Source organism: Phacochoerus africanus, chromosome 5, assembly GCF_016906955.1.
Source record: "Phacochoerus africanus isolate WHEZ1 chromosome 5, ROS_Pafr_v1, whole genome shotgun sequence".
NCBI classification, from domain to species: Eukaryota; Metazoa; Chordata; class Mammalia; order Artiodactyla; family Suidae; genus Phacochoerus; species Phacochoerus africanus.
Genome location: NC_062548.1, coordinates 136,891,357 through 136,910,281, shown reverse-complemented (window position 1 = coordinate 136,910,281; position 18,925 = coordinate 136,891,357). Strand labels below are relative to the sequence as shown.

Genomic DNA, 18,925 nt, shown 5'->3' with positions numbered 1-18,925 from the left:
CGGCCCCCGACACAACGCCCGGACCACGCAGAGCCTCCATTTGGAAGATAAGCTGATCACCAGGTCTCACGGGAGACGTCAGGTGTGATGGGAGAAGATGAAGCAGGTTCCGGGATGGGAGGGCCAGGGGGGAGCCCCCCCGGGGGCGGGGGGGCGCCGGTCCACGAGGGTCTCACCTTGGACGATGATGAAAGCCGTGGCGTGGACGCTGTCCACGGTGTTGGCCGCGAAGCAGGTGTACTCGCCGCTGTCCTCCTGCACCACGTTCTGGATGTACAGGCCGCCAGAGGGCGTGATGCTCACCCGAGGGTCCACAGGCAGGGGGGTCCCATCGCCTCGGGTCCAGGTGATCCGGGGGGGCGGGTGGCCCGTGGCGCTGCACTCCAGGGTGACGCTCTCACCCACCAGCACCTCTGTGTTCTGGGGCTGGATCACAAAAGCGGGGCGAGCTGTCCCAAGGAAAGACAAATTCTGAATTAGCGTCCTCCAGGTGAGCAACCGGTTCTGCTCAGGTTTCTCTATTTTCATGCAACTCATTTCACCCACTGAGCTCTAAAATAATGAAAAGAGGAGTTCCCGTCCTGGCGCAGTGGTTAACGAATCCGACTAAGCACCATGAGGTTGTCAGTTCAATCCCTGGCCTCGCTGGGTGGGTTAAGGACCCAGCGTTGCCGTGAGCTGTGGTGTAGGTCGCAGACGCGGCTCCGATTCGACCCCTAGCCTGGGAACCTCCACATGCTGTGGGTGTGGCCCTAGAAGAGGCAAAAAGACAAAATAAATAATTAAATAAAGTAATGAAAAGAAATCTACTCAACTGCATATGTTTTCTTTTTAAAGAAATGCACAGACAACAGAAAGGGTCCCCTGCCTCGGGTCAAACCAGCCTGAGCAGCCCTGGCTGACCGGTCAGAGCTGGTTCCTTCTTAAAACGTGCACTGAACTGTACGGTAAAGTCTTACTTTTGTTTATCCTAAATTTATTTATTTATTTATTTAGATAGTTAGGTCTTTTTAGGGCCGCACCTGCGCCATATGGAGGTTCCCAGGCTAGGGGCTTAATAGCAGCTGTAGCCACCGGCCTACACCACAGCCACAGCAACTCAGGATCCGAGCCACGTCTGCGACCTACACCACAGCTCATGGCAACGCTGGATCCTTAGCCCATTGAGCGAAGCCAGGGATTGAACCTGCGTCCTTATGGATACTAGTCAGATTCGTTTCCACTGAGCCACAATGGGAACGCCTATTTATTCTAAATTTATAAAGTCAGCCTTGTTCTTAAACCCTGCTAGTAATTCTTATGGGTTAAAAAACATTGTGTTTAAAGGGAATTTCGAACATACGGAAAAAAGAAACAAATTTCTCTCACAAAAAGAAAATGCAAATTAACACTATATTGAGAGAATATCTTTCAGCTCTAAATCCAGGAAAAACAAAACAAAAACAAAAAAACCTGTGCCCTTATCCTTGCATTTGTGTGCTCAGTATACGGAGAAGCAGGCGTCTCACACTTCAGGAGGGTCAGCGGCCAAGGTCCCCGGACAGATTGCGGCCGCATGTGTCAGACTAAGTATTTCTTCACCCTCCTTCACCTTTTGCCCAGAAATTACTCTGCCAGGAATTTACTGCACAGACTTGTGAAACAAAATATGTACAAAAGGGGGGGTTTGTTACTGTTGTTTCTGTGAGTCTACAGCCTTATCCATAATTTCCAATCCAAAAAGCTCCCGAAATAAAATATTGATCCCAGCTGCTTTGTTTCCAAATCTTGATCTTTCCAGCGTGAGGCTCCGCCCAGCCCTTTATTCCTCGGACTATGAACAGCCGCCCAGTTTGCTACAGGATCTTCTGTGTTGACCCCAGGGCGGCAGCCAAGACTCTGACAGTACAAGACATGGATGCAGCCCTGGTGGGAAAAAATCCCAGATTTCCTAGAACTGCAAACAAGCAAAGGGTTTTGGATGAAGAGATATGGAGCCCTGAGCACAAAAGATGTGGGAAAGAAAGACTCTGAGTCCCCCGCCCGCGGGACCGGTGAGAGGCCTCGTCTGGCTGGTGGCGCCGTACAGGCAGTCCTCGGGGGCGGGGGGTCAGTGCTGGAACGAGACTCCAGGTCCAGGGGTGAGGAGGGGCCCTGGCCGCGTGCACCTGCACGCGCTGCCACCGCTTCCTAGAAGGGCGAGTCGTCAGAGCAGGTGGGCTGAAGGCGAAGAGGAGACAGGCAAGAGAATTCTCTGTCCATTCAGCTTGGAGCCCCATTTACCAAGCATCTAAGTGACAGATCATGAACACGCAGAGACAAGAGCCAAAGCTGAGCCTGTTTTGAAGGCTCTGCAGGGCCCCAAAATTGCAAACGTGGCCTTTAAGAGCCTCAGAAGACAGAAAGATGGGCGCCAACCCCTCTGGGGGGCGGGGAGTGAAACAGAAAACTCTAGGTCGGGCCCCAAGGTGCTCTTTCCCCAGGAGGAGAAAGAAGCAGAGAAGAGGGCAGGCCTCCGGGGCAGGGGGCTGTGCAGCTGGAAGGAGAAGAGACCTCGTGTTGCTCTGCTGCTTCTTCACCCCTGGCAGGTCCTCAGCCTGCAGTCCCCCCGCCTTGGGCAGAAGGACAGTGATCCCAGCAGAAGAGCTGAGATGCAGGAAGGATCAGAGACCCGGAGGTGACCGGGATAGGCACGGCTAGGCCAACAGTCACGGTACAAAGGAATAATCATTCATGCTCAGGAGTTCCCGTCATGGCTCAGCAGGAACAACAACCAGCATCCATGAGGACAGGATGCGGGTTCGATCCCTGGCCTCACTCAGTGGGTTAAGGATCCAGCACTGCCGTGAGCTGTGGTGTAGATCACAGACACGGCTCGGATCCCGTGTTGCTGTGGCTGTGGTGTAGGCTGGCGGCTACAGCTCCGATTGGACCCCTGGCCTGGAAACATCCATATGCTGCAGGCCCTAAGAAGAGAAAAAGAGAGAGAGAGAGAGAGAAACAGGGTATGTAACTTCCAAACTAGAAGTCAAAATAGAAGGTGAAAAATACTGATTTCAAAATAAGGCAAGGAACACAGAAAAGGTTGGATAAATAGTCGAAAATAATAGGTGGAATTTATAAATGTCTTGCCAACTACAGCAAATGTAAATGGACTTATTTTTAAAGTCAGACTGAATTTTTTTTAAAATTTAGCTCCATGCTGTTTATAACAAACATTCAAAGTACATTAATACGGAAAGGTTTAGACCAAAATGATGAAAACGGTACAGCTGACAAACACCGATCCAAAGACAGCTGGACACATCATAATAAATCAATTCGCCTGAAGCAGAAGCACCAAGAGAGGTGGGAGCGTGAGCGATCCCAAGTTTAATCATCGGGACAGGAAACCCCGCAAACTCGTGCGGCCCCAAAATGGAGCTTCCGAACGGACAACGCACAGCTGGTCCTCGGTGACGCGCGGAATTTGGTCCTCGGTGACACGGAGACGCACAGAGGAGTCCGCGCCCATCATCTGCACCACGGGGCCGGCAACCCTTTGCCAGCAGCCACGGAACGTGTGTTTTGGGCTTTTTGAGCCATAAGTCTTTGGGTGTGGTTATGTGCCAATAAAACTTAATTCATAGACACGGAAATGTGGTCTTCGTACGATGACTGGGGTGGTGAAACACTACCCTTGCACCCTCAGCCATGTAAAAGTGTTAAACAGACGCTTTGGTCAAAGTTCTTGCAAACGCGGGCGATGGGCCAGGTTTGGCAGAGCCCTGGTCCAGGCTGACGGCTACCGGCGGCGGCTCCCTGACGGCAGGGACCTTCCCGTCGGAGGGTAGGAGACCCTTCACGTGTATCTTCGGGGGCAGCACCAACATGCTCAGAACAGTACCCTAAAGAAAGCGCTTCTTCCTGAGACAGAGGCACAAATTCAGATCCAAAGACCTCAGATTCGGAACTGCTTGGCCGTAGAGAGACTTGCACTTTCCCGCCGAGGAATCAGCTGACCCGCTTCCACGGCGGCCTCTAAGGAAAGCGCCGCTCGCGTCCCGCCCCCTCTGCCCTCTGCCAAGCCCCACGGAGGTTTTCCGCTTCCTCACACACAAGCACAAGCCCGTCTGTCCCCAGGAGCCCTGTCTTATCTGCGGTACGTTCATAGCACGTGACCTTGCAAAGGTGCGGGACGCCGTGTCGCCCTCAGGAGCGTCGCAGGGTTAAAGGCCTGGGACTCGGCTGCAGCCGACGCCCAGCGCTTCCCTCCTAACAGAGATCTGCCGGCTGGGACCGGGCAGGCACCCGGGAACACTGGCTGTGCCTGGGCTGGGATTCAGCCAGCGACACGAAGGTCTCGCGCTCAATCTTGACCACGAAGCGTGCCCGCCGTTACTGCTGCCGCGGAGCGTCCGGCAAAGCCCTGAGCTACAAAGCAGGGGAACCAGACCCTGGCTCGGCCCCGGGGAGGGGCCCTTGCAGACCCGCGGAGACAGCACGGCCGCCTCGCTGCTTCCAGCAGCCACGGAGGCCTGGAGCCCCGGCGGACTCTGCTCCAAGGCCAGTGCCTCTTCTGACCACGCTCGACGGATCACTGCTTCAAGAGTGGGGTTTGTGACCTGGTGGGACCCGGGCCAAGCCAAGGCCAAGGCTGTGCTTCCTTTGGCTCAGTCTTTTCAGATCAGGTGCCACTATTTTGCATACAAATTTAGATTCCTGGCATTTTAAAATAACCACTGCCCTGAGTGCCAGAGAGAGACCCCACTGCCAAACAGCACCAGGTGAGAGACGCCCTTTGGACAAGCGCGTGAGGGGGCTTCCAGGGCGGGCGCGCCCCCCGGGGTCCAGGGGCCTCCAGACTGTGCTCCCAGCAGTGCTCACCTCCACTGGCCACTCACGCAGGCCGCCTGTGGACCAGAGCAACGGTCAGGGGTCACCTACGGCTTTGTGCCAACGCGGCCACGGGCGCTTCAACCGGAGATGGGGGCGACGGTCTTTGCATAGGGGACAGAGGAGAAGATGCGTGTCGGGGGGGGAGGGGGCGCCGTACCTGGAGACCCGAAGTACCTCAGGGTGACCCCCTGCGTCTTGGCCTCCCCGGCCACGTTCTTGGCCATGCACTGGTACACGCCCTGGTCCGCCTCCCGCGTGTTCTGGATCATCAGCGTCCCGTCATCCAGCAGGTTCAGGCGAGAGTCGGCCGCCATGCTCAGCTCGTTGCTGCAAAGCGGAGACGGGGCGGCTCGGGCTCTGGAAGCACCAGGACACACCGAGGTCCCCGCAGGAGGCGTGGCCCCGGCAGGAAGGCGCCCCTCGCCTCCCCGGTCCCCACAACACCCCGGGGTGAGGAGCCCCCCTAGAGAACGTGCACGGGTGGGGGGGCAGGGGAGGCCCATGTCCCTTCCGCTCCCCACCCCCCAGCCCCCCGGGGAAGGGCGACCCGGGCGAGCACCGCGAGGAGATGGCCCGGGGCGACCGCAGAGCAGGAAGGATGCGGCAAGAACGCGTCCTCCTCCTGCTTCTCTCTCTCTGGGTGTCGGGGGGGGGGGCAGGCAGGGTGGTGCCGACCACCGAGCCCACGGGCCACCGCGGGGACAGGCCCGAGCCCCACCCAGAAGCGCTCACTTGTTTCGGAGCCAGATGATCTCGGGCTTGGGGTTGCCCTCGGCCCTGCAGGTGAAGAAAACCGTGTTGCCCAGCGTGACGTCCGCGTCCTGGGGCTCCGACGTGATCCGCGGCCTTTCTGCGCCAAAGAGAACCCAGGCTTCCCTGGTCGTAAAGCGTCAAGGGAACAAGAACCCGGAGCAAAGCCCTGCTGTTCGAGAGAAACTCCCACACGCTCCAACCACGAACTCCCACGGGAAAGGCAGGCGGGCCCCTCCACGCAGGGAGCGTTTCCAGCGGCCAGCGTCCACCCGCGGAGAACGGCAGTGAGCGAGCGGCACCGCGCCTCAGACAAGCCCTGGTGATGACCCCGATGGACCCTCCCAGAGGGCAGGACCCACTCTGAGTGACGGTTCTTCGGGAACGAAAGGACAGACCACGGCAGGCGGGCCGGGGGCAGGGCTGCCTTGGCGCCGGGTCCCCCCCGCCCCCCAGGCCACCCAGGTACTGATGGCAGAGGCGTCCCCCCTGCGCGCCAGCTGCTGGGTGACCGTCCTCTCCATGGACCGGTCACTTCCTAACAAAGGAACTCAGAGAACCAAGCCCTCTGAGCCTCCCTGTACTCATCCACCTGCCACGGGTGGGAAGAAAAAGCAGCCGTGGGCTGACCCCCCTGCTCGCGTTACGTGTGCACCCGTGCACGTGTGTCTGAACGGGGCCTTTACAACACCTCAATCTCTCGGGCACAAACAGTCCCTGTGGCGGTCGCTGTGCAGCCATCAACAGGAAGCCCATCAAGCTCACCCATCCCTGTGACTCCCCAAACCTGGGCTGTTCCGGTCCTTTCCCGTGCCTCCCGCTCCCCATGTCACGTGGACCCCATGGCTCCCTCCTCTGCACCCAAACACCCGGCGCCACCACCAGCCTCTCTGCTCACCCCGTCACAATCAGCCCCTCGCCCTCTTTCCACCTGCCCCCTGAGCTGCGTCCACCTGTCCCCTCTGTGTCCACCTGCTCCTCGGCTGTGTCGGACTGGGGAATTCCGGGAAAGTTCTGTTTCTCCATCTTCTCTCCAGACAGAAGCAGGTGGTGGTGATGGAGTAGAGGAGAGAGCCCCCCCCCCCCACGTTCCCCCAGGTGGCCCTGGAGGACAGGCAGCCACTAATGACCTTCCAGGACACTTGGGACAGGGCCACCATCCCCAGACAGGGTCCCGCAAGGCACTGGGCGCTCACGGAAAACCCAAGACACCACTCCCTCTGCTCCCAGGCCTATTGACAAGGTCAGAGCTGGGCTGGGGGAGGGTCACAGCTGACTTGGGAAGGGACCACCCAAGACAGCCGCAGGGAGTTAACCGGACCGACCCCGCCAGCAGGCTCAGAGGTCGGGGTCGGCCGTCCCTGAGGAGGGGTCCTGCAAAGGGGGTGCACATGGCTCAGCACTGCTGCCTGTCCTGTGGACCCCCTGCCACCTGACCACTCCCCGCCCCAGACAAGGGCAGGACAAGCAGAGGGCGCAGGCCTGCGCCACAGCTCACGGCAACACCGGATCCTAAACCCACTGAGCAAGGCCAGGGAGCAAACCCTCATCCTCAGGGACACTGTGTCAGGTTCTTAACCTGCTGAGCCACAAGGGGGACGCCTCGATTTTGCTCTTAGTATTTAAAAATAATGACGATGCTTTGGAGAAGCGAATTTTAGTGCCCAAAGAGGCTAAAACTGAAAGAGAAGCAGAATTCCCTGGGCGTTTACGTCTAAGGAAGGTTCTGCCCTGTGAGATCTGACTTGGAGCTCCTTCTCCTGGTTTCTTACTGAGGGGTCCCGCACGGGCAGTTCGTGGTCACTCAGCTGGACCATCTCAGCCTCTGCCCACTGTGGGTGGCCACCGCCCAGATCCAGAACCCAGACCTGCCAGCACCCCCAGGACCGCGCCGTCCTGACGCCCACACCAGCCCTCGGACGCCGGCTCGGGCCGGCCTGCGTGCCTGGCGGGGCCCCAGGCTCACCACAGTCCAGCTCTTCCGGGGTGATGGTCGCCACCGACCGGCCCTGGATGCGCCTAGGGTATTCGCAGGTGGCCGCGGCCTGTGCGTTCCCCGACCGGGCGTAGGTTTTCAGCAAATCCGCCAGCCACAGGATCTCACAGTCACAGCGAAGGGCGTTTGAGTCCAGCCGCCTGTGAGAGGAAGCGGCGGCTGGTGAGACCTGGGAGGGGCCTGGCTGAGCCTGGCCAGACAGCCCCGAACCGGCCAGAGCTGGTGGGGCCGCAGACAGAGGAATCAGACCCACGTCCTGCCTGACCCGGGCCCGGCACAGGGCCGCACACACGCAGGGAAAAGCCACACACACAAAAGATGGCAAAAGGACTGACCGAGTACCATGTGCTTTAGGTTCAAAAGCAAGGGAAGAATTCGGGCTGGATGAGTCAGGGAAGTTGCTCGAAAGGCACAGGACAAGAGCCTTGGGTGAAGTCAGTAATGCACAGTCCCCGCCACCCAGAGGTGCTCCTGGACGTGTGTCACACAGGCACGTGACGCCCTGCATGATGTCACTTCAGGGTGGACACTTCCACCCACCCTCCAGGAACAAGGGCCATTTCCACAGCAACGCCCAAGGTTCTGAGAACTGGTGACAGGGACCCGAACCCGCGGCTGCTCCGTCAGACCCATGTGACAAAGGGGGCAGAGGCAGAGCAGGAGCCAAAGGCGGCCCTCGGGTGTCCAGCAGGTTAGCACGAGGCCAGGACTCCAGCGGGGGGAGGCCCAGGACACCACCGCCAGTCGCTGGCTCAGAGGGGACAGCAAGCGGAACTGGCTCTGCCGGGACGCTCAGCTCTCTGATGAGCACGCCCAGCGGGCTCCGCGGGGCTCCACGCAGACCCAGCAGAAGGTCCCCGCCCGCGGCAATCCCTCAGGTGAGCCGGATGCGGGGCCACCCTCTGCCCAGCTCCCGCGGAACTCACAGCCCCTCTGAATAAGCAACAGGACCTCGGGGAACAGCAGGCGAGCAGGTGAGCCCAGGTGTGTGACCCCAGCCAGCCCTCCGCCGGCCAAGCTGCCGGGGAAGGGCCCCCAGCTGGCTGCACGCGCTCCTTTGCCATCGGGGGAACACGGTTCAAGGAGGCTGCGAACCCTAGGGTTTCAGATTTGAACAAGACCACGGCAGCCGAGGGGGCCCCCCAGCCCGCTCGGACGTCTGCTTGCTTCTGGCGGCTTCTCCCCGCCTCCCGTACCTATCTAACAGGCCGTCTTTATCTGGTCTGCTACCCAGGACGCAGTGTTCAGTTTGGCTGGGGAGTTCTTTATCTTAAAGGAAAAAATCGTAAATCCTGACGGACGTCTGTGTCTGATTTTGCGGGAGACAAACAAAGAGCCACGCCGAGCCCCAGCTTGTCAGCCGAGTTTTCTATCTCTTTCTTGAGTCGAGTTCATTGTGCACCCTCAGTAATAGCTAACTGAGGAACAGTGGCCTTCGAGACCTCAGAGAAAACCACAAAAAAGATAGCTTTGTCCATCAGCATCGAAACGCCTGAGTTCTCTCATAAGGAATTCCTCAATATAAAGATGAATGCTTTTGAGAGACCCCAGAACGGACAGAATTCAGTTAAGTGCCCCCCTGAGTAAAAGGAATGGAATGCAGTTTAGACTCCGTCTACTTCTACCAGGAAAATAGGCAACGCGAAATTAAAAATTAATTTGAAGAATTTAAACTGGATTTGAAACCTGTCTTACTCGCCTACTAAAGAGTAGTTAACCTGTTGCCATGCTCCCTGGTCGGCCCGGGTTTCCTCCCTGGTGGTTTAATCCACTCTCCCCCCAGCGCCGAGTCAGGCCGTGCTGAATTCGTAAACACCGGATAAGCGGATAAGCGGGGTCAGGGAGGCCCGTGGAGAAACACTGCACTGCAAACACGGCAGAAGAGGTGAGCTTACTTACAATCGCTTCATGGATTCCAAGTGATTGAACGTTCCCGGAACCAAGTACGTAATTCGGTTGTTATGCAAAAATCTGTTCCAAGAGGGAATAAGTGAACGCAATCGTTAAAAACACTTCTTAGACGCGGAGAACAGAATAAAGCAGTCAAATGAACCAGGTTTTAAAAACCAGCTCAGCGGGTGCATTGGTCTCATACACGTGAACTTGAGAACAGTGCTGTTTCGGGCAGAAGGTAACTGACTACGCTCCCTCCTCCTCTGCACCCGCACTCCCGCACTGACGGAGGAAAGCACGGGACACTCCACCGAGCTGCTGCCGGGATGGACCTTCGCCCTCCGCCGTCAGCCAAGGGCAGAGCCTGGCTCCCGGGCCCGCAGGTGAGGGTCGGTGAGGGGCCAACGCAACTTACAGCCGCTCCAGCTTGGGCAGATGCTGAAATGACTCTGGGTCCAGCGTTTCTATCTGATTAAAGTGCAGGTATCTGCAGACGTTTTTAAAAAAGGGAAAAAGAAACAAATTTGGCACTTGTGTTGCTTTTTACAGATTCATACAGTTTTGCTGAAAACATTTTTTTCTCTAAGTCATTTCAAATCGACCCCTCCAGATTTCCATACATCGTCTGGAAAATAAATGCAGTCACCACGTGGGGAGGGTGAGAGGCACAGGGAGCTGGGTGCCGAAGTCCCGTGTCTGACCGGCCCGTGTATCTCAGGCCAAGCAGCCAGCCGGACCGTCTCCGACCCGAGGGGAAAAGCCGGGAGCTCACTGTCCACGTGTACGGACATTTCCAGGAAAAAAACCAACATAATCTTGGAGCGCACACCCGGGTTTAGGAGACGAACTTACACTGCAGGTCGCACTGGGTCTATTGCGTTTCAGAACACAGACCACACAGAAACGACTCCAGAAATAACACAAGGGAAACGGCACTCGGTTGCGTGAGGTCAGGCATTTCCTCAAACACCCTTTCATTACCCAGAACATCCGGAACTTCCACTTCCTTCCATTTAAGGGGTCTCCTGACTTTCCACACTTTATACATTTTCTGCAAAACGAATCTCTTCTAATTTCCTTGAACACTGCTTTTCTCACTTGGAAAACTGGTGGTTTTTCCTTTAGAAAAACACGTAAGTCACCTTCTAACCGGGGCCTCTGCAGGAGCCCCTCCTGCCACACACTCACCCGCCCTACAAGCACACGGCTGCTTCTTCCCCGCTGCTGGGACCAGCAGGGTGACAGCGCCAGGGTGACAGCACCAGGGTGACAGCACCAGGGTGACAGCGCCGAGCAGCACCAGCAGCTCCAGAACCAGCAAAGCACAGGAACGGGAGCTCTTTCCACACCCCTCCAAGGCAGCCTTCCCCTTTATGAAATGACTGTCACCTCAAGGTCCCCAAGTCCAGCTGCCTTGCCCTGTCCTGTCCTCTCCTGTCCCAACCCGTCCTGTCCCGTCCTGTCCTCTCCTGTCCCACCCCGTCCTGTTCTGCCCTGTCCCTCCCTGTCCTCCCCCCGCCACCCCCCGCCCTGTCCATGTCCTGGGCCCGCTTGCTGGGAGGACCCCCGTGGGAAGTCCGGGACCTGCCCTGCTGTCCCTGCTGCCCGGTGGGGACACACCTGTACCCACCGCCCTCCCTGCCTGAGGGGAGGCCTGAAGGCGGGGTGGACGGGTCTGGTGAGACTCACCCCGAGGCTGCTGGACGGGGCGGCTCTGACGCCGGGCCTGGGAAGCAAACCCGCACACCAGCCTGTCTGAACCTCCGGGTGAGACACACTGAGGGCCTCGGGTCTAGGCTCAGCCCCTCGCCCAATGCCCTGCTCTGATCTGCGCCCCTCCCAGCCTCTCCCCCAGGTGGGGGGTCCGCACACGGCCGGTCAGCCAGGCCCCTTCCGCATCGGTGCTGCTCCAACCAGTGCAGACACCTGTTTCTGCCTCCGCTCTGACCGCCTCTCAAGGCCCCGCAGGGCGAGACGCTGGGCAGGTGCAGGGGCCTCCCCCCACCCGGCCCCTCTGGCTGGGAGCCCACGTGTTGCTGGGGACCCTCCCCTCCGCCCTCGAGGCGCTTCCCGAGGGTCCCCATCAGCTCTCCGGCCCGAGGCTCGGCGGCAGGGACCCATACGCACGGACCACCAGGTGCAAGGCCACCGACGTGGGCGACCGTCACACGGCCACTCGGGCTCCACCGACGCCTGCTGCTCCCCTCCTTGTGCTTCCCGGACTTTGCCTCTTTTCTCCTCAAGAACTGCCCCACTGACCCCCTCGCAGGGCTGGATGGGCCTAGCCTGGTCCCAGCCCGGATGGATGGCGCAGGGACACCAAGGCCCTGCCCCCTAAACTGCGCCAGATGCGGGAACATGGTCGGGGACCCCTGGCACCTGCCGTCCAGGTGTTCCCGTGCCCCTGCCAGGACCGGAACTCTGTGTGGCCCCCGTCCAGCCCCACCGGCGCCCTCGCAGGCGTGAGGAGGTGGGTGTTCAGAAGCGCAAGCCTGCGTGTGCGCCCGAAGCCTGGCCTGGGGGAGGCCGCCCCAGCTCTGCCTGGGTCTCTGCGGCCGTCTCTGCATCCCGCCCTCCCGCCAATAACAAGCAGCACACAGACTCCAGCCCCTGCGCAATGAAGCCGGCGAGGCCCTGAGGGGATGGCTGCAGCCCGCTGGCCGAGGGGTGGCTGGCCGGGCAGACGGCTCAGACGCACCCCCTGACCAGGATTCCAGGTTCATCCCGACCGGGGCAAGGCGGGCCAGGCACACACTGCCTGGGGACACGTGGGAACGGCGATCTCCTCCAACACAAGCACGTCACGAAGGAGGCTAGTAAAGCAGGTGCGAAGAGTCCCAAACAGGAAATGCCGCGAAAGCAAACAGCCACGCGCTCAGGTCTGTTTACACGTCCCTTCATTCAACTGGGAACCACGGGGACAGGGGCCCACCGGGGTCACTGCTCCTTGCACCACGAACGCAGGGCACAGGGCATGGGGCGCGGGGGCACCCGTACGGGCGGCTCCCTGGATGGACAGGGGTCGGATGGAGGGGCTACAGCTTTCCAAGGCATGCACGGGTCCCTGCCCCCCGGCACAGACATGCATCGTGCAAAGGGCAGGCTCCGCCCAGCACTCCCTCCGAGGGCCCAAGGGCAGGAGGACAGAGGCACCGCGGAGCGGACGCGGGGCACTTACAGTTGCTCTAGAGAGGCAAGTCCCTGAAAAGCTTGCCTGTCAATTGACTGGATCTCATTCTTGTACAGATAGCTGAAACAAGAAACACGGCAGGTTAGCACACGCACGGCAGGCGGGACTCCGCGGGGAGAGCAGGGCTCAGCTGGTCCCTGGAGACGGTTCTCAGCCGCCTCAGAACACAAAGGAACGTGTACACAGAGAGTCCCGCCCCCCCGAGGGTCCCCTGCCCCGTTCCGGGGACCCTCCGACCGGAGACGGGCAAACCCCTGCTGCATCGTCAGAAAGTTCGACTCTGGGAGGCCAGCTCAGGAGTGGCTGACGAAGCGTTTGCTTCGAAGCCTGAAGAAAAAAGCAAACCTCTTCCCCACAAACACGTAAAGGGCACCGAATGTGAGTCTGTGACTGACCCCGATGTAGTTTTGAAATACCCAGAAATAACCCGGGGAACAGAAATCACGCAGGCAAAATTCTTCCCAAGCCTACTCAGCACCCGGAGCCCCTTCCTCTAACAGAAGCAACCTGAGCTGGTCAGAACCACACCACCGGCCAGGGCCGGTTTCTGCACGGCCTGCGGCCAAGAATGGTTCTGCCGTCTCCAAACAATTAAAGATTTAAAATGAAGTGGACTTTCTGCCGTGGCTCAGTGGGAATGAACCCAACTCGTATCCATGAGGACGCGGGTTCAATCCCTGGCCTCGCTCGGTGGGTTAAGGATCCAGTGTTGCCGTGAGCTGCGTGCAGGACGAAGCTGCAATTCCGATTCCACCCCTGGCCTGGGAACTTCCATGATCCATAAAAAGAAAAAACACTAGGGAATTCCCGTCGTGGCGCAGTGGTTAACGAATCCGACTAGGAACCACGAGGTTGCGGGTTCGGTCCCTGCCCTTGCTCAGTGGGTTAATGATCCGGCGTTGCCGTGAGCTGTGGTGTAGGATGCAGACGCGGCTTGGATCCCGCGTTGCTGTGGCTCTGACGTAGGCCAGTGGCTACAGCTCCGATTGGACCCCTATCCTGGGAACCTCCATATGCCGCTGGAGCGGCCCAAGAAATAGCAAAAAAAAAAAAAAAAAACACTAAAACAAAGAATACTATTTTGTGACACATGAAAATCGTGTGAAACTCCAGTTTCAGCATCTGGAATTATGATTTTGGTGGCACCGGCCACACCGCTCAGTGCCGGGTCTGCGGCTGATCTTGCGCCTGTGGACACAGAGACACGCGGTCCTCGACCTCAGGTCTGTAGAGTCCTGTCCCCACAGAAGTCAGCCAGCCGAGTCCCGCAGGGACCTGTGACGGATGGAGACTCGCAGAGCACCCCAAGCCCCCCGTAACCACAGGCAGTGGGGCTGCTTGGCGGCCCCACCTCCATCGTCTCAGAGAAGCCCGGCAACGCTGCTGCCCAACGCCCTCCGGTGGAGGCAGAGCCCCGGCCCCGGGTGTGTCTCTGTCGCTGAAACGGGCAGAGGGTCCAATCAAAATCACGCCTTCCCTGCAGTTTCACTTCGGGCAGGTGCTTCTTCTCACCCCCGCGCCTCCGCCCACACTCCCGCCGGGGCCACCCTGCGCGCTCACGCTCTACTCCAGGACCAGGGGCCCCGCGTGCCCCGGCCTCCCCCCCGTGCAGATCTGCCAGGGCAACTTCGCAGAGAACCAGAGCCAGACGGCCCCGAAACTGAGGCCCGGCGCCTGCGAGAGGCCTGGCCCTGCCGGGACAGCTCCAGGCTGCGGGTCCGGATCTGTGAAAGCCACTTCCTAGCTGTGCGTCTGGCACAAGAAACAACGTTTCTCGGCCTCGGCCTCTCCATGTGTCCAACAGAGGCGACAGCAGCGCTTTACGGGTAGAAAAAGCTCCCGCGTCCCGCCCACACGCGGCTCTTCCTTCGCGGGAGGGAGGCCTGAACGGAGCTTTCTGGGCTCCTTTCTTACAAATCAATCAAGGGCAGAAGTTCCCGTCGTGGCTCCACGGAAACGAACCCGACTAGTATCCATGAGGACACGGGTTCGAGCTCCAGCCTCACTCAGCGGGTTAAAGATCCAGCGTTGCCGTGGCTGTGGTGCAGGCCGGCAGCTACAGCTCCGATTCTACCCCTAAGCTGGGAACGTCCACATGCTGCAGGTGCGGCCCTAAGAATAAATAAATAAACAGCCAAATAAAATACCACCTTGCAAACACTTTCAAAAAAATGACAGCACAGGGATCCTTTGAAAGAAAACTTTCAGCGGTTGAACCCAAAACTGTTGGGTGAGTGTGCCTGCGGGTCAAACGTCACAGAGCATGGGATCCAGTTTCCTAAAGATAACTGGGTCCTGATCGTCTCGTGATAATTCCTAAATAACTCTCTACTTCATCAGTGTTGACCCTTTGAATCGGAGCTCCAAGTCTCTCGAGTCAAGCTCATTCCCGGCAGTACGAACGAAGGGGGTGATTCCTCCCCAGACGTCACTGGGGTTCCAGAAGCTAAGGAGCCTTCAACAACTTCTACAACTACGCATTGGCCCTGACCAAATACACAGAGCCGAAGTAACCAAAACTTTTCAGGAGGCTTCCTAAACATTGCGCAATCTAGGTCAGCGCCAGTCAGGCGCCCCCCCCCCCGCCCCCCGCCCCCGCTCTCTGGCCCCCTGAGGTTTGGGGGATCCGAGGAGGAGGAGGCTGAGAACCGCGGCAGCTGGAGCGCACGGTCACGGGGCCCCTCCCCGCCGCAGCTGCATCCTGCCCTGCCGCCTCTTCTTGCGTGCCCGTGCCCGGCTCCCCCCACTGCCAGCCCCCGCTCAGCCCGCCCCCGCTGGCCCCGGGACCTCCCACCAGTGGGCCCCTCGGGCATGGTCGCGTGGGAGGGAGGGAAAAAGGTTGGCACGGGGTTGCCCTGAGGGTGAGCGGTCAGTCACCCGATGAGGTTAAAAAGCATTACTTTACAAAGCTGTCTTAAGTGAAAAAGCACAACTTTTTTTAAAAAAGACTCAACGCACAAATACTGGCTGTCGGGTAATGGAATCTGCTTCCAAGAAATCAAAGCTTTCTTCTGGAGCTTGCGCAGCACTTAAAACTCAAAAACCAGGCTCAGTGGGAACCTTACTCATGAAACATGAACACGCTGTCGAAAGGGATGGAGAAAGATGTGCAGACACAACACGTTCAGATTCTCGATCGAAGGAAACGCGTGTGCCCCACACTTAATGTCGCGCCTCCTTCAGAGCCGCCGCCTCACCGAAACGCAACGCGACTCAGAGGCCCTCGGCCTCACCAAGTCGCACACGGCTCCCCAGCGTCACTGACATAATCCCTCGTTAAGACGGCTCTAGCCAAACAGTTCCCAGGTCCAAAAGCAAGAGTCACTGGCTCAAAGCACATGACACCCACTTCTGATCTGCCCAGAACCAGCCGTGTACTCAGTGCTTGCCTTCAGGTTCCCAGCTTTACACCAAGCGCCTGCAAAGGCATCGAGCCAGCAAGGCCCCGCCCTCCCTGCAAAGCTCACCTCCACAAGCAGGCGTTTCAAATGCGCGGCAACTTATGAAGGCAAATCAATTTTTTGAAGCAAAATAAAACTTCACTACATAAAAGCAAGAGGTGAGATCATTTGGCAGAGGACAGGGAAAATGAGCAGATTTAGTGACATTCCAAAGGCATTTGTCACCAACATCCTTCCTCTCGCCCACAGCTGGAGGCGACGCACGACGGCTCTGACAGCCCCTGAAGCAAAACACATGTCAGCCGGAGTTCCCTTGTGGTGCAGTGGGTTCAGGACCCAGGGCTGTCGCTGCAGCGGCCGGGGTCGCTGCTGTGCCTCGGGTTCCATCCCCGGCCCGGGCACTTCCACACGCCACGGGTGTGGCCAAAAAAAAGAACACGTCAGCTGTTGACACCAGCCGCTGAACCTCAGTTCTCACTTTCCGTCAGCGAGTCTCGTGACAACCCCCGAGCGACCTTCGGAGGCCACAGTGTGAATTCCCTGCCACCCCCGTCACCGACCAGAAACATCAGCTAAGGTGGAGCCCTTCACACCGGTAACATCTCAGTTGAAAATCCCAGCCTCAGCTTCACTCACCTTCTGAAAAGAAAAGCTTTTTCACACGGACGTATGAACAGTTCATGACAAAACACAGGGATTAGAGTCCAAGGGCAGACAACAGACTTGGGCTGGAGATAGGTCGCGACTTACAGGTATTTTAGATTCTCCAAGTCTTCAAATGAGCCGCTAGGGATACTCTTGATCTGATTATTGTTGAGAAGCCTGTGAAAAGAAAGTTCAGCAAGAATTTTAAAAACGACAACCCTGGAGTTCCCACGGTGGTGGCTCAGTGGTAACCAACCCGACTATTATCCATGAGGATTCAGGTTCGATCCCTGGCCTCGCTCAGTGGGTTAAGGACCCCGTGCTGCCGTGAGCTGTGCTGCATGCAGGTCGCAGACCGGGCTCGGATCCTGCATTGCTGTGGCTGTGGTGTAGGCCGGCAGCGACAGCTCCGATGCGACCCCAGCCTGGGAACCTCCCTGTGCCGCAGGTGTGACCTCAAAAGCAAAAATAAAAAACGGCACCACCTCTGAATTGTGTTGGGAAAATCATTCCTGTTGCCATGGAGAAGGTCACAAAACGGTAAGCCACAGACCTTACTTCCAATGTCCGCTAAATACAAAGGGACACGACCTTGGGCAGTTGACCCTCCAAGGCTCCTCGGGGGTGGCGGCCACGTCAGCCACGCTGCTTCACCCTGCATTCAGCAGGGCAGACCCCCCGTCCCGCGCAGAGCAAGGTCCACTGTCCAGCCCAGCCAGGAGCCTGTCCCGGAAGTGAGTCTCTCCCCAGAGAGCGCTCCTTCCCACAGGGAGGGGCAGAGCCACACGGGGTCAGCCCCCCAGGCTCGCAGGGCAGAGGTGACAGTCCCGACCCCCAGATCTGCAGCCAGCCCTATACAGAACAGTCGGCCCTGGCAGGCGACTCACAGCAACCGGCCTCCCACAGCCCTCAGCACAGCCCGACCACAGGACCACCCAGCCCCGACGGCCCCTGCCCGGTCCCCTCTAGCTCAGGAGGAGGGCGGTGCCTGGTCCCTGCGTGGGAGGCGAGCCAGCCCAGGCCTGGGGCACACGCAGACGAGAGCGAGCTTCATGGGCGTCAGACAAGACAGGCAGGGCCAGAGGCCCGCCCAGCGGCCGGGGACCCTCCGGGGACCCTCTGCCAGGCTCCACCTCTACCTGGCCCGCCACGCCCACCCACCGTGGGGACACGGGGGACCTCGGCCTCGGGGATCCACCCACGGGAGAAGGTGTGGCAACGCCTGCCTCTTTCCCACTGGCTCCCAGGACGTTCAGACTTACAGCGTGTTCAAGTTTCTCAGCCCCTTGAAGGCGCCCGGCTGGATCTCCCGGATTCTGTTGAAGCGAAGATCCCTGTGAAGAGACGAGAAGCACACTTACAGAGAGATCTGCCATCGTCCCCAGCTCCCTGCCTTTCTTTTCTTCGAACGGCCGCACCCGCGGCCAATGGAAGCTCCTGGGCCAGGGACGGAACCCAGGCCGCAGCCGCAGCAACGTCGGACCCTTAGCCCACGGCGCCAGGCCGGGGTCGAACCCGCGCCTCCGCAGCCACTCGAGCTGCTGCAGTTGGATTCTGAACCCACTGTGCTACAGTGGGAACTCCACGTGCCACCCTTAAATGCTCCGTTTCCAGAGAGCAATCAGGGACCGAAGAAATCACATCTCGCCGTTCAGTCCGTGGATGGACGGTCTCCGGCCGGGATTGCCAAGCGCGCGAACATTTGTCGGGGTGACAGGCGGGAGGTGTCACTTCACAGACAGCTGTTCAAACACGACTTACCCAGAGAGAAAGGCCCCTCTGGCACCTGCCATCCAGCCCAGGGGACCCCCAAGTCCCTCAGTGCAGAGATTCACATAGGGGATCGCCCCCGGAGCAGGCGTGGACACTGCCTGTCGCCCGCACGTCTAGGCGGCAGCTCGGTTGCTTACTAGCTGACTAGCCACCGCGGCCTCCAGGGAAGGGTCCGGGGGCCCACCCAGAGCACGCAGCCCATTCGGCAGGCGCGTTGGGAAAAGCTAGGGCGTGTCTTAACCTGACTTTCCTCAGCAGGCGCTTCCCACGAAGACAGAGGCCCTGGGGGGCCGTCTGGGACAGGGGACACCCCGGCCAGCACGGGAGACACCAGCGCCCAGGCAGAAGGGTCCAGCTGGGGGGGTCGGGGGTGGTGAGCACGGGGTCAGGTCTCCCCAGGTCCCCAGCCTGAACCAAAAT

The 18,925-nt window shown here is 59.0% G+C and overlaps 1 protein-coding gene across 4 annotated transcripts in view; it reads right to left on the bottom strand.

Annotated features, from left to right (window-relative positions):
- The window catches only part of PXDN (peroxidasin), a 56,285-nt gene that overhangs the window by 17,149 nt on the left and 20,211 nt on the right, over positions 1-18,925 (bottom strand). For 3 of the 4 annotated variants that reach the window (XR_007135212.1, XM_047782727.1, XM_047782726.1), the window contains exons 2-10: positions 17,995-18,066; positions 16,838-16,909; positions 12,675-12,746; positions 9,912-9,983; positions 9,503-9,574; positions 7,574-7,743; positions 5,590-5,707; positions 5,015-5,184; positions 177-449 (exon numbers count right to left, since the gene is read on the bottom strand). Coding sequence is in view for 3 of the 4 variants with exons in the window: in XM_047782727.1 (XP_047638683.1) it covers positions 177-449; positions 5,015-5,184; positions 5,590-5,707; positions 7,574-7,743; positions 9,503-9,574; positions 9,912-9,983; positions 12,675-12,746; positions 16,838-16,909; positions 17,995-18,066 (1,091 nt within the window). In the remaining variant the exon portion in view is untranslated. The remainder of the gene's footprint in view (positions 1-176; positions 450-5,014; positions 5,185-5,589; positions 5,708-7,573; positions 7,744-9,502; positions 9,575-9,911; positions 9,984-12,674; positions 12,747-16,837; positions 16,910-17,994; positions 18,067-18,925) is intronic. The other variant, XM_047782728.1, reaches the window with a different exon arrangement.